Source organism: Zonotrichia leucophrys, chromosome 3 (assembly GCF_028769735.1).
Source record: "Zonotrichia leucophrys gambelii isolate GWCS_2022_RI chromosome 3, RI_Zleu_2.0, whole genome shotgun sequence".
Lineage (NCBI taxonomy): Eukaryota > Metazoa > Chordata > Aves > Passeriformes > Passerellidae > Zonotrichia > Zonotrichia leucophrys.
This window is the reverse complement of record NC_088172.1, coordinates 27,400,978-27,416,552: the sequence shown is the minus strand read 5'-3', so window position 1 is coordinate 27,416,552 and position 15,575 is coordinate 27,400,978. Positions and strand designations below refer to the sequence as shown.

General features: G+C 35.8%; 1 protein-coding gene across 1 annotated transcript in view; it reads left to right on the top strand.

Moving 5' to 3' along the window:
- Positions 1-13,875, top strand: part of MBOAT2 (membrane bound O-acyltransferase domain containing 2) — a 92,808-nt gene extending 78,933 nt beyond the window's left edge. Inside the window, exons 11-13 of the mRNA XM_064707686.1 lie at positions 4,226-4,358; positions 6,818-6,969; positions 7,453-13,875. Coding sequence (XP_064563756.1) covers positions 4,226-4,358; positions 6,818-6,969; positions 7,453-7,675 — 508 coding nt within the window. The 3' untranslated portion in view covers positions 7,676-13,875. The remainder of the gene's footprint in view (positions 1-4,225; positions 4,359-6,817; positions 6,970-7,452) is intronic.
- The last annotated feature ends 1,700 nt before the right edge of the window (positions 13,876-15,575 follow it).

Here is a 15,575-nt window from a genome sequence, read left to right as displayed (position 1 = left end):
CATCACTCTGCTTCTTTGTGGTAAGGAGAAAGTAGAAGTGTTCTTGAGTAGCTGATGGGTGTTGTTGCCCTTCTTCCAGTCACACTGTTGAGTTGATCTCCTATCCACAGGCGCCACTTTAACTGAGACCCCTATCTTGGGATCACTTAGAGGACTTTACCTCTTATTCTAGGATAGCTGGCAATTGGATGTCTCTTCCACCAAATTTCTTCATAGTATGTTCTCTTTCTTCCATAATTTCATCCCTAAATATTTTGCTCATCCAGTTTAAAACAGAAATTGAATTTTATGTGATTACTCTGGTTGGCTCAATGGTCAATGAAGTCTATTGCTAGGACAGTCAACAAAAAATTGCATGTTTGCAGGTATTGAAATGTAGCATTTCAAAAACTAAATATGTAATTTAGCTTTTTTTTATTTAATTAGAGAACAGAACTTTAACAGTATTAAAACATAATAGGAAGAGGTTATATTTCAACAGACTTTAAAATCTCCTAAATGGAGTGATTCTAAACAAAAATTATCAGTGAAGAAACATAATATTTCTGTTATAAATTGAAAGAAAAAAAATGCAAGTCAGGTGATTATAAAAGAAGGGTGATTATAAAAGATGATGTGAAGAAAAATTAAAGCATCTCTTTTAATAAGTATTTTTTAAAACAATAATAAAAGAATTCTTGGGGATGGTCTAAATTGATTCTGTCAGAGTAAAAGGGTGTGAAAAGGTGGATGTTCTGTGGAAGTTTTGTTGCAAGTAAAATAGGTCCATAAATAGTGGTAGAGAGTGTATACTTTGTTACTAATTGTTTGGTTAGTTGCAATGCTCCAACAATTTGCATAGAGGACAAACTCATGGATTACTTTAAACATCCACTTTTAATTACTCACTTTTTTTGACATTTATAGAAGTACCTAAAACTTCAGCCATTTATCTCACATGAAATACTAGACATTAGCATTTGTTCTGTTCTTTTCTGATAATTGTAGAAACGGAACCATCAGTTAAAGCCTGATGTGTGTAAAAACAAACTTGTAAAAAACACAGTTAAGGGAGCTACAAATCACAAAGAGGTTTAGTGAATATATAATGTGTATCATAGTATTCATCAATTTAAAGGCATTGTTGTTACAAGCATGCAAGTTAAAACAGATATTTACATAGTATCATATGTAGCATTGTTACATATATAACAACATATATCATTATAATGTTTCCTGGCTGGGAAAGCTGTTACGTTTCCCTCAGTCTAAATTTCTCTTTTTCAAAGAGACCATCTCATCACATTTGTCCTTGGTCATGTTTGCAAAACCTCTGTGGTTCTTGTTGCTCAATTCTGACATCTTTCCAAACCTTCTGTCTTCTTAGAGTATATGTAGTACTTCTGCTAAGACCTTCAAGATTTTTCCCCTGGCTTTTTCAAGGCAGAGTTGATTAATTTGACTGGATTATTTATAATTATTTTCTTTGGGTAATACTGTGATGTATTAGAAAGGGTGTTATCTGTCTTTTTTTGCAGCAGCAATTTACTGTTGATTCATGCTTAGCTGATACTCAGTGTTTCATACTGCTGATCCATATTCATACTCAGCTACACTTATTGAGTAATGTTACAGGAATGGTACTGGTTTGTGTCTTCCACTTTTCCTATGAGATGTTCTATGCTTTGGACTTCATCTTGTTGATTTCAGAGCATCCTTCAAGTCTGCCAAGGTCATTTTGGATTCTAGTGCTCTCTATTAAGAAAACAATGCCAATTTCATCCATCCCACCTTCCACCTCAAAAAAGGAAGGGAAGATAAGGTGGAAGAAATACTTCTCAATCTACCACCTAAGTTAGTAAAGAAATCATAGAAACAGACTGAAGACAGTACCTTGCTGATCAGTTGATGCATTTTCCCACTTCTAGAGCATTATGGATAACCTGAACCACCTATATTTGAATAGATTTTCTCTGCCTGTTGTGATGACCATATTTCCTTCATTTGTTTCTAGGATCATCAAATGAAGTATTTGAACAAGATTTATTATTACCAAATCCATGGAAGCATTTAAGTTTACTTTTTACTCTTTGAAATTGAAATCTGAGGAATTTTTTTGTACTGTTTTACCCACTTGCATTCATACAGCTGAAATTTGGTTAGTTAATTTAGTGAGTTTTGTTCACTCCTGAATGCTTTCCAGGGATAATTTCAGTACCTTAAACCAAATAAAGATTGAAGACATGTATCACTTTATTAATGAGATGTAATTAGCCACCAGTCATATACATTTAGAATTAATAGCAGTATTAGAACACGTAACATTTCACATGTATTTAGTGTTTTGGAGTAGTAAACATTTTTAAACACTGTTCTGCAGCTAATCTCAAGCAGATTAAAAAGCACATCTGTACGTACACAATTACATGCAAACTGCACCTCCTCTCCTAAGGATGTGTGGGATACAAAACCCTGCTCGCATGCACTGCCTATGGGAGATGTGGGTGCTCCAGCTTGGTGTGAATGTGGTGATTTCACATGCCCCCTAGAAAAGCCTGGCACAAATCCATGTGCCTGCAGCTGACAGGGATGAGACACTGCTCCCTGGCATGGTGCACTGCACTGACAGGCCCCTATCTTGATGCAGCTACTCTGTGCCTACCAGGGATGCTCTGTTTTGGCCAAGACAGAGGTCATTGTGTTGGTGGGGTGACTTCTGGCAGTGTCAGATGAGGTTTTGATGAAAAGTATTTTGCTCCAAGATGTCTCCCTGACTCAGCACACATTTTCCTAATGCTTTGCTGCGCCTGAGGCTGATAGATTCTTTGTCAAAAATGTCTCTATTTATTATTCAGCCTGGCCAGTGTTGCTTTCCTCTTAAAGGTGATCTGTCTTGGGCAAATGTCCTCAGACAGTCTTAAGTATTAGGCCAGCCCCATGTTCTCATCTTAATTGCCAGTGTGAATGAAGCCCTTTAGCAAGAGGAGGGAGTTGTGCGCATATCCCACTGAAGACCTTACAAGATAAAACTAACCACATCTATTGGACTGAAACAAACTAAATTTAAAAATTACACTTTTTATCTTCCCCTATTCAGATCCTGTCTTTTTACCTTCTGCTCTTCAACATAGACTTCATCAGTAGGTTTCAGTAATTTTTATGTGGAAGTTGCAGTAAAGTAGTTAGATTGGTAGTGGCTGTTGTGGCTCTCAGTATCATTAGCTTGCCATCTTGGAATAACAGATGTGCATTCGCTTCTCTTTCTCTCTTACTTGCTTTGTGGTTATACAACCTTTAAACATATTCCTGTCTATAGCCTTTTTAGTTAAAACTCATTTTTGTATGTTAGCTATAGATTTGTGCTCATGCATGCTTGTGGTGTTTATTTTGGCTTTGTTAGTTTGTCTCTGTTTCCATGTTTCCTGTTGCTTTTTGGTTTTCAGATCATTAAAGGCATTAAAGAACTCTTGATGAAGCCATATCAGGACTTTACCATGTTTCCTCTCATTCTTCCACATCATGATGGTTTGTCATTGTGTCATATAATGTTGTCTTCTAGAAACCACCTTTCTTGGATTCCTTTTTCCCTTCTTCCTTCTAGAATTCCTTATTCTAGGCCCTTGCCTAGTAATTCAGAGTCTCAGTTTTAAAATAACACAGAGTTCATAATTCTCCTTATTTAGAGAGTACTCTAGTACTCTCTCAGTACTAGAGTATTTATTACAATTTCATTGCCATGCTCACCTAATTGTGTCACACAGATACATTTTCAACTGTAATTTCTTTATTATTCAAAATTCAAAATTGAAGGTAGTTATTAGTTTTCCCCTGTTCCTATAAGCTGCTCTTATTTTATGGAAAACATACCTGACTCATCCCAAGAATCTGACAGTGGTTTATGCCTTCCAGTGCAACTTTTCAAACGCATTCTTTGATGGCTCAAGATCCCTTATTAATGCCAAAACTCATCTTTGGATGCTTGTGTATCACTTCATTAGGAGTAAGGACAATGTGTGATGGCACTGAGCACAAGTTTAGCACTGAGGGCTGGAATCAGGAGCTGTGAATAGCTTTAAGTGTTTTTTGTAAGCCATAATATAGTGACAACATTATTAAATAATAGAAAACTGCAATTGCATTGAAACTTCTTTGTTGGAGATGAAACTGGTAAAAGTATAAACGATAGCTGGGGAGACTGGGTGATTTGTTTCATGTTACTTATCTTGAATTATTTCTGACTTGCTAGAGTGTGCTATGAGCGAGCCACCTTCAGCCCAACGATCCAAACCTTCATTCTTTCTGCCATCTGGCACGGGGTTTATCCAGGATATTATTTAACATTTTTAACAGGAGTACTAATGACACTAGCAGCACGAGCTGTAAGTACAAACCAAGTATCTTCATAAATAATAAGTTTTGTAAAAGCAAATTGATCATGTTCATTGCTCCAAGGATGCTCTTTACTGTTAATACACAATCTGTCTGATAGTGGTGTTTACTTTTTTTAGTTACGAGAACAATGGGGATGATTGATGAAAAGGAGGGCTTGATTGGTGGAAGCAAACAAAGCTATACACAGCCTATAACATCTTTGTAGCACCTTTGTATCTTTTGTGGAAGCTCTTCCTCTGTATTAACTGTTAGTGTGTTACTATTGCATGCTGAACAGGTTGATGTTATCTAAAATAATTTTGAAAAAATCAGTGATGAGTAGCTTAAAATTTGGGTGTCATTGCTATATATTTCTAGAGTCTGCCTTATCCCTAATTTCTCTCCATTACTGTTGTATGGAGGGTAACTAAAGAATGTTCCCCCTCAAGCAGCACATGAAAATCTCTTGTGCAGTTACTATTTCAAGCTGGCCAGCCAATAGTGCAGTCATATTAACAAGCTTTTGCAGTTGCTATTCAGAACCATATGGAGACAGCAAATCTGCCAAGAAATCTCTCACTGTTCTGCCTGAGAAAGCTGTGTAAGAAGAGAGACGGGTTTATCAGTCACTCAGTGGAAAAGAGGAGCAAATTACACATCAGATCAGAGGAGCATAACAGAGCACTTTTTGTTGAAAGAACCAGGGGAGTGAGAAATGAAGCAGACTGCTCTGTGGTTGCTATAATAGCTAGGGGAAGGTGGTACTTCAGATTAAGATTGCTACTACATCAATAAAACAAATGCTTCTCTTTCTTCACAAGATATGGGTATAGTCCTTGTTTGACAGAACTGACTCCTTTCTTTACAATAGATACAGCTTTCTTCTTCTTCCAGATCTATCACAGGGAACTTTTGACATTTGTCAGCCAGGGGCTGGAGCAAAAGCCAAGGTTTTGGGACAGTTCACAGATAAAAGTTGTTTACTTAGTGAGATGAGCCCAGTAAGTGGAGTGCTCACTGCCCTTCATCCAGGGCTTCTCTAGTAGACTATATTCATGTTTCCTATGTATCAATCAATAGGCTAGTAAAAAAGTATTTTCAGTTTCTGTATTGACAGGTACTTAATATTAACTAAGATATGTTAGAGCATATTGTTATTTAACTCTACTAGCCTTTAAATGCAAAGTTTGGCAACACTGATCCTCACTTTGTTCTGTTATGCCTAAGCATGTATCCAACTTATTTTACTACCTTTAATCATTACAGATTTCATAACCGGGTGTTTGCTAGTGGCAGCCATAGATTTGTGTTAAAAGTTGTTCTCCAAGTCCTAAAAATACAAGATTACAAGAAATTTTGTGAAGCTTCATCTGGGTTCTACAGAACTCAGGATCAAGTCCTTGCATGTGACCATAGAAATAACTAGAGGGAGATGGCAGAATGAAGGGTATGTAGCTAGAATTACTTGTTTGACTTAGCTTAACTAAGAAAAAACTGAGTGGGAATGTGGTATCTACAGGGCAGTTAGAAGAACTAGAAGTGTCAAAAAGGGTTTTTAATGGAAAGAATTAAATCAGCAGGAGCTAGCTTTGGATACGTTCTTTGGAACGAGGAGTTCTAAAGAAACTGGGGGTTAAGGAGGCTGAGCAGTGTGCTCTGGTGTGCAGCTTTTCAGAGAGCACTGCTTCAGTGCAGGTGTCTGGGAGGTGGAACTGTGATATGAAGTGGGGTCAGAGGCTGAACTCAGCCCATCTTGGTTAGTCAGCACTAAGACAGAGCGTGAGCAAGGAGAACAGTTCAGTCAAAGGAAGGAGAGGCAAAGATTTATTCATGTCTTTATAATTATAGACTTAAAAAAACTGGACCCAACCCTGTGTGGGATTTGGATTTGAGTTTTTTAAATATTCTGGTATTCAATCTTTTGAGCAGAATTTTAGAATAAAAGAAAATTCAGCATAGAAATTTGAGTAATTTTATGATAATCCCACTTGACAGAAGTTAAGACCTCTGAAATATGTTATTAGAACTGATATTTTGTATATTCTGATGTATACCCTACTTGCTTTAAAATATATTTTATTAACAAGTGTATAACAATGGCTTACTATATAGAGGCTTTTGACAGAAAGATTCTGGCCTTCACTTACTCCAGCCCTCTATATTCACAGTATGGCTTGATAGAATACAATTTCTGCCTCATTCAGATAGTCAGTTCAAATTTGCATTGGATTTAAGGTAGGATTAATTTATTTAAATTCTGTTTAAATTGATAAATGCTGAATTCCCATCCTGAATGAATTGCAGGGAATTTGAACCAATTATTAAAGTTAATGGGCATTTTGAATAGTTCAGAGATATTTCACCAAACTGTAACATGTAAATTCATCCCATGACTTTTTTGCCGATTCAACAAACTGAGCTCTCAAGGTTTATTCCTCAGCTAACTCGGTATTACCTGCTTTTTCAGATAAGAAACAATATCAGACACTATTTTGTTCAATCTCCTGCTGTTAAACTATGTTATGATATTGTAACATGGATGGCAACTCAAGCAGCAATAAGTTACACAGTCGTGCCGTTTGTACTGCTCTCTGTGAAACCCTCTCTCACCTTTTACAGGTAAGCACATTCTACCTGTTTCCTTTGCTTTCACTTGCAATAGAAGTATTTTCAGTGGCAGAAGATTTCTGAAGCTATTTTAGTGATACAATTCTGAGATTGATTTGTAGCAAGTTTCTAGTGCTTGAACAGTGTGTCTTGTGTTGCTCACATTTTTCTGTCATAACAGACTTATTTTTCAGGAGGCAGGGGAAAAAACCCAGCCAAAAACAAAACCAGAGGATACCTTTGAAATTACTATTTGCCCTTGAAACATTTTATAGCAAGACTAAATATTGACTTCCCAGAAATAACATGTTAAAAAAGTTGAAAGCAGACTTCTGTTCACTTTATACAGTCCTAAATAATGTGAGGGAAGACTTAATTTTCCCCTTATTTTCCTTTTTTTAAACAAAATATTAATGTTTTCATATCTTATGTGCAAAGTATATTTGTTAGAGTGGTCAGAGTTTCACTGATTTGTTATTTCTGTTTGTTTTTTAGCTCCTGTTATTTCTGTCTTCATATTGCCAGCATCCTAGTGTTGTTGGTTTTTCCATTGAAAAGAACTCAAAAAGGAAGTAAAAAGCATGAAAGTGTCCAGCCTGTGTGGTCCAGAAAGCTAGAAGAAGAAAGTCTTTTGCAAAAGAACAATTATTCCACAACAAATAATAGTTTCAGTCAGAATCAAGAAATAACCTGCAGATATCAAGCATTAAAACAGTGATTGAGGAAATACTATGATGAATATATTTTGTATGTTTTCAGAAACCCATTTTTAGCACCTTTTAAAGGGGTTTGTATTTGTTTGCAAAGATATTTAGTAAGAAAAGAATGCATTACCTAGGAAAAATCACATACAATAGCAAGACTGGAAACAAAACAAATTAACCCCTCCCATGCCATGTCCCTGTGGGTCACGCCTTATATGAAGATATTACCATTACTTCAATGGGCACTCAGGACTTGCAACGTATGTCCATGGGGTCATATGTGTGCCCTCTGCTGAATGTACGTTGTGTATCCCAAGGCACTGATGGGGTGGAATAAAATTGTGTCAGTCTAGGATTAACAAATGGAAATTAATTTTCCAACTGAATGACTTGCCTTAAACCCTCTATTTACTGAAATATTGTTTCTAAGTGGGTATTTCAAGTTTGATTTTATGTGGAAAGTATTTCAAATATATAACACTATGTGCTATAAAGAAGATAATGAGAGGAAATGCAAAGTCACTAGAAGACTTTGCAGTCTTTCAAAGGGAATTGCAATAAGCGTCTCAGTATTTGGAGGGTTTTCTTATCTCAAACTATTAGACTACATTACTGAACTGTAAACATTGATGCCAAATTATAGTTAGGTTTCTTTAATAAAGAGTATAACTACTCTGAATGGATTAAAATGGCCCTTCTGAACAGATTAAAAACACCTGAAGATTTACCTTTTCCAGGGTAAGCTGGTAGCTGATAGCTCTAATGTAGGTTTCTTTTACTTTAAAGTACCTAAAGTACTTTATTTTAAAGTACCTAAAGTTTCTTTTACTTTTAAAGTACCTAAATCCAATAATACACTGCCAAGTGGGCATTGCAGCCAGAGGGGGAAAGGCAGCCACAAGGCACAGAAGACAATGTGCAAGCACTGGGATTTCAATGAAAGTGCAGTTTTGCCCTTAAATACCATAAATACTTGTTCTAGAATAGAACTGTTTTACAAAAAGTAATTTTTAATACTTAAAGTTATTTTGAATTTTCAGGCATCAGTTAGTTGATGATGCCTTCAGTATAAAATAACAAAATTACCTTGAAGCTCCAGCACATGGGTAGTCAAACATGAAATGACTATCACAACCAATTTCTGTATGCTTGAGAATTGATGAACCTTTATCCAAAGAAGTGTGTGAATTTGAGGAAAAGCTTTTTCTTTGAATTAGAATTTTAGATACAAATTTCATGTCATATTTCTGGGTAACATAATGAAAGAAAGAAGTCCTTCAGAATATCTGACTGTCTGAATTATGGAAGTGTAATTCCACAAATCAAGGAAACAATATAGTGGTTATATCTATTTCCAATCATTTATTGTGATGATGGTTAGTGCTAGAGTACTACTGTTAAAGGGCTACATTTTAATTGCATATATTCTGTATTTTCATATAATTTTTTAAAGTAAATATAAGATGTTTATCCATGTGGGGTTTATTCTTAATTTAAACCAGATACAAAATAATACCAGAGAAAAATAATGCAGTTGATTGATTAATAACTAACAAATGATTAAGAAAATTTTGTCATAATATTTTGAAACCTAAAGTTTTAATCAAATATCTAGCTCCTGTTGGATGAGTATTCTTACTGCCAGAAGTGCAATGATGGTCCTCAGCTTTGGGGATATTGCCACGCAAAAATCATTACAGTACACCTTGAAGAACCAGACCCTAAGTTAGGTCAGAGTTGTTTCCTTGCTGTCATAACTCTCTGGCCCTTGGCTCCTTGCCTAAAACTCCAGGAAGAAGAGAACATAAGTTCCCATATATATGAATTGGGCACTAATTAATCTACTCTGAAAGGGGGAACTGAATATGAAATGAGAGTGGATGAGTCTGTTTAGATGAGGAGGGATGTTCATTTCAATACAGCTGTTTCACTGACAGCTGTGTTATCTTTAAGATAAAATAATCTCACTTCTAAATCCTTACTTTGATTGCCCAGGCAGACTTCCCCTTACACGGGGTTGTGGTTGTCAGAAACTTCTTTGACATCACATTATGGTTTTCTTTTTGTTAATGAGTAAGGGCATGGTAGTTCGATCATCCTTGTTAGATACAGAATCAGGAAAGACTTTTTTTGCATTCTGCACTTGAAGGGACATTTACATAAAGGAACAAATTAGATTTGCACATTTCTGGGTGGGTAAGTAGAAATAGGGTTGATTCTTTCAGCATTTGTTACTCTTGAATTTAAATTCATCTTGCTGGTGCAGTCTCCAAATCTATTTAAAAAAAACACTTTTGGATGCCAGTACAATGTGCTGTTTTCCTATTTATGTTCTCGTACTCTTGATTTACTGTTTTGGCATGTGTGCCCATGTGTGCTGTGGAGGCTTAGTAACTCTTCTTAATGAAATATGCAAACATTTGTAAAGGCTCCCAGAAAATCAGGTTTAGGGTTGTGCAGACTGATACTTTAACATGAGTGAATTCAGAGGTACAGTTTTGTTCAGAACTTCTGTATGTTTTATGTTGGGAGGTTGAAACAACTAAGAAAATACATTCATACTTTCATTGAGCACAGGTGGCGAAATACAGGTTTCAAAATTGGACACGACTTTTTTTCTTCATGATTTGAACTCAGTAATTGCAACACAAGAAAAATATTACAAGTAATTCAGCACAGAATTTAAGTATAGTGTCCTAGGATTTACCCTTTAAATGCCATTGTTAAATATAAAAGTACTTTGAATAAAAATCTGCTCTTCACAAGAATGAATTCTCTTGGGGACTATGGAAAGACCTGTTTTATTTTAATGACAGCACCCTGATTTTAGTCAGACTGGGGTTTTGATATTTCTTTCCCTCTGCTTTACTCATTTTCTGCCTTGCTATCACTGGATATTTTTTATCCAGTCAGTCATAAAGTCAAGAGCAGCCAGCCCCAATGCTTAGATAATTTTTAGGTTTTACACACATCATTTGATAATACTGAATTTGAAAGGATGGAAGTGATTTTTATTGCTCTTCCTAGCAAAAATTGTGGAAAGTATATTTCCTGTAAATGTTTTGGACATGAAGGAAACATGGTTTTAAAAGTATTCTTTCACTTATTAAATAATGTATATCCAAAAAGTAAAAGTGTTTCCTGTATTCCAGATCAGCACACTATGAAAAGTAAATGCAACATATCATTCCTAATTTTATGGTGCTTTGCAAATATTTGCCTATTGTGAACAGTTCATTCAGGCACTTAATGAGTTAGAGTTAGTTAGTAAATGCAGTCACCCCAATCATAACTATTTGCTTGCTTAACATTTTTTAACTTATATGATTCTGTATGAATGAGAGAGATATATATTACATATTTAAATAATACTTTCAGTGGTGCCCACTACTGTTGTAATCAAAAAGGCTTTGTAGCTTTGCAGTTACAGATATGCCCTTCTTATTCAGGAAACTTATTCTTCCCTGGCCATTCCTTAAGTTGACATGTAGACAAGATTTCAGTAATTTGTGACATTTGAAGATGTATTACATGTAAAAATATTGGTATGCATTCCAATATGCTCTTGATTACAAATCACACTTTAGTGAGAAGACCATGAAGAGACCTTGGTATATTCCCTGCTCTCCACTGACATATGGTGTAAGTTTTACCAATATAGTAAATTATTTATTAGAGAAATTTTACACTTTAAGAACTTGTTCTGTTTCCCCCAGGGGAATAAGTAATAATATAAATGCTAGGTTTGTATGACAGGGTGCACACTAGGTAGTTTTGCCTCTCTTGATGGCATTGATTTGGATAGTGGTAAAATGTCTTCTGATGCAGAGGAGATGGTTGAGATCATCACCTCCTAATTCATATCAAAAGTAATTTTAGCAAAATCTAGGGGTTTTTTCTCTCAGAAGCTTTGCAAACAAGTTGTTGACAATTTGTTTAAATACATGATCAAATGTGTCTTCGCGTTTGCATAAAAATGTGTAACTTGCTTATATGTAAACTTTCACATGTTCAACTTTATAAGTTGGCCTTGAAAGATAGAGAAATTTAAAAGCACAAGCTATATAATTTAGGCTTTCATTTCCCTTATCTTTAATTCTTTCACTTTGTAATTCTCATTGAATTCTGAAATCAGGTTTGAGAATTTAATTTTCTTTGAAAATTTTGAAATACTACCATCTATGTAGAAAAGTGATCAGTGTTAGAAAAACAGATGGAAATAAATTTAGGGTGTTTAATGCGATGCAGACTATGTATAAAAAAAATACACATTAGTTCTGTGCTGATTCATGACAGCATTTCACTACATGATTGACCTTTATGTATTTATTTAGGTTCAGTAATACTCTGAACTGCACTTGGTGTATTTTTTAATTTTCTTGTTTAAAAATCAATTGACAATAAGCACTTCAGTAAGTATTTAAATGCTACTCTGAATAGGTAAACAGGCACTCTAGTGAACTGAGCCTACTCTCATAAGATTACCAGATCTGTCTGCATCTCAGCTAGTTTGCACTGCTGATCTTCATCCTCAGAGTCTTGGTGGGAAAGGATGGCAGTGGAGAAGTCTCTGGTCAGAACATGTCCCATCTGTGACTGGAGGGGTTTCCACAGTTCCCACAGGAGCTAACCCTGTGTGCAGAGCTTGGCAGAGGTTGTGCTTGCTTGTGACCCAGGCTGCAGCTGCTCTGTACTACATCTGGCTGGATTTTTGACATGTTTGCTGTCTTAATCCAGACATTTTGCAAACATCATGAAATCCAGGCATCCACAAAGTCACCCTGCAAAGTTACAATTACAAATACTGCAACACTTGTTTATTATGGTCAAAGCTAAATGAAAAAAAAAGAAAAAAGATTTCTTAAAACTTATTTCAGAATGGGCTTTTTGTAGGTTTTTTACAAAATCTAACCATCAAATGTATCAATTTCCATCACATTAAATATTTAAACCACAGTTTTGCTCAGTTTAGGTATACAAATGTGCAAAAGCAAATGTTGCCACTTGATCATCATTTGTGCATTAGCTGTGTGTCCAGTGACTTAGACCTGGTCTTGGTTGTAGATGGTTTTAGATTTCTGAACCCATGTGCATATCCACATAAACATTGCATAAATTTTGAATTGAAAAACTGTGTGACTTCAGACTGAGATCTGAGGTAGGGCTGCTTCTGGAGGAAGGTTTTTGTCTTGCTAGTGACTCAGTCCAGCACCTTATTCCAAACAAACCTCTTGGCAAAGGAGACCTCTGCACAATCTTCTTCCGTCCTTTTGTTCTCTAAGGGGAGGTACCCCAGGCTGGATTTTCATTTAGGTTTCACTATAATATGTCATATGAATCGATAGCTGGGGTCCATGCTCTAGCCAGATTAGACTTGAAAACTGGGACAGTGTAATCTGAAACAAAAAAAATAAAGAAAATGGGGTGCCTAGAGATTGGTAATCAGAAAATGCAACACTACTTATTAAAGGTGCAACAATTACTACAATAAGTTAAGGAGTATTTGCCTATGCATCTTTTGCCTTTCTCTATGTTTTTCAGTTTCTCTTTACATCTTTTCTTTGTACCTCTTCTGTCCAGTGGTGTTGACTATTTCTGTGGAGAATCTGCTGATGTGTCTTACTGTGACAAAGGTGTCAAAATGCTACAATAGTAATTAGGTAGTTACTCTTAAATCCCAGACCTCAGATGTGTTCTAGATCAGTTAGAAGAGAACATTCAAAATGTATTGGATGAAAAATAGTGTAAGATGGGTAATATAGCATTATTCAAAGATGTTGTAATAAGTTATTCAATTTAAGAATTTAAAATATGGAACTTTATTCTTTCCTGCCTTGGTTACACGTTCAAAGGAATAGTTTTACCTCAATGCAGAAGTAGTTATGCCTCCAACCACCCGTATGTTAAGGTGAGAGAACACCCCTAAAAGTGGATAGCTACAGTATTCCTAAATCTGCCTTTCCTGGTTCAGATTATAATACATTGTCGGTGAATTTCATTTTTATTATTCCAAAATATATATTTTTTAAAAAGTGTTATTTTTCAACAGATCCATAAACTAAGTGTTGGTGTATGGTAAAATTAAAATACCACTGTTAGTTACACTGTGATTGTGATATTTTAATAATTACTTATTTCTAATTTGTCTCAGCAGTGCTGCAGAAGCAGCATGCTGTTATGTTTTAAAGGTGTTTTTAACTTGCCTATAAATGTTCTTTTCTAATTTGTGTCTTTAAATCTGATTAAACTGTAGTTTAAAAAAAGCAAACTTGTTTTTCTAAATTCTTTGCTGTCTGTCTTTAATGAGTGGTGAAGAAGAAAATTATTTTAATGCTGTTTCTCCTTTTAGATTGCTAAATATACATTGCATGCATTTACACTGTTATTTGGAATATTCTAGTTCAAAATTGCATTTCTTTAGTTTGTTTTCTAGAGCTTATATAGAAGTATATATATATATAATTATTTTTCAATCGAGCTAGTAAACAGAATTTTGAGTCTAGCCCCTTGTTACTTGGGAAAGGTGCTGAAGCAATTTAACCCCTCCATCTCAGGGCATATTGTACCCAATGAGCACTGCTTCTGGATGTGACAACTGGGGTGTTTTTATCTTGAGAAATGGAAACCTCATAACTGAGACATCAGATTCGGTGCTTTGGAGAAGCTGTTGCTTTAATTGCTGGTTCCAGAGAAGCAGGGCTACATGTGTACCATACATGCATATTTTTTTTTCTTTTTGAAACTCAGCTTCCAGGACTCTGATAAAAAAGTTTCTGTTGGCTGATGACAGTATGTCACAGCTGGCTGAGCCTCCTGGACCTGCAGGGTTTTACTGTGTGACCTTAGAGTGTTGGAGAAAATAAGAGATATCAGGTGTCACTACTCAAGAGAGGCTGTTTCCATCACTTCCTGTCACACACTGAAGCATTTTCTCTCTGTGTTTAGAATTCTCTTTTAGCAAGTGGTGTCACAGGAGATGAAAAGACTTGCCATTCCAACACAAAGGACTACAGGTGGAATTTTAGAAGGTCTGGTGTTGTCATTTTAACTAGAAGTTAGACTGCAATGGAAATTGCCTTCTCAAATACACCTTCACAACAGAGTCAGTCAGGAGTATGAAGTGTCCTCATAAGTGTAAATTGTTGCTGCACAGAAGGAGTCATAATTGAGAGCACCCTATAGCCAGCAGATATTTTCCTGTGCCTGTCATTAACTTAGTTCCATCTCAGTAACTTCCTAATAATATGCAGGATATTTCAGTACAGAATACAGAAGTAGTTTTAGAGGGAGATGTCTTCAACCTAATTACTAGGTGAGAGTTGGAGATCTGTCCAGAGTTTGGCAGTACATCTTACAGCTCTTCCTAAGGTGGTCATATATACTAGCAAAGGAGCTGTTTCTCCATGGGGGCTGCACATGATCTTTCCAAACTGAATAAATAACAATTGCACCATGTTTCACTGTCTATGTGAATTAGTCACTGGTGGGAAGGTGTTGCTCCTAATCTAAGCATAGTGTAGAATTTAGAAGAGCACAAGGATGTCAGGAGCTGGATCCATCTGTAGCAAAAGCAGGTGATAGTGAAGGACCATGCAGAAAACTGCCTTTTCTGCCTCCATATTCAGAGTGTTTGTACAGTTCCTTTTTATGCAGGAGGGAAGGAGCTACTCTTTCTGTCTGAATTTTATAACTACAAATTAATGGTGAGAACACAGCTAACACCTGATGGGTGGGAACACTGTGATATGGGAATAAGGACTTGGGTGATGGGACATTATGAAGTGAGATACTGATACATATTTTTGTATAAAGTGTGAAAAAAGAGTAATATCTTGAAAGTGTATCAAAATCTATAAACCTTAAGAGGCTAACACAGGCAGTCATGTCAGACTGTAATTTCTCTTAGGTATTCAA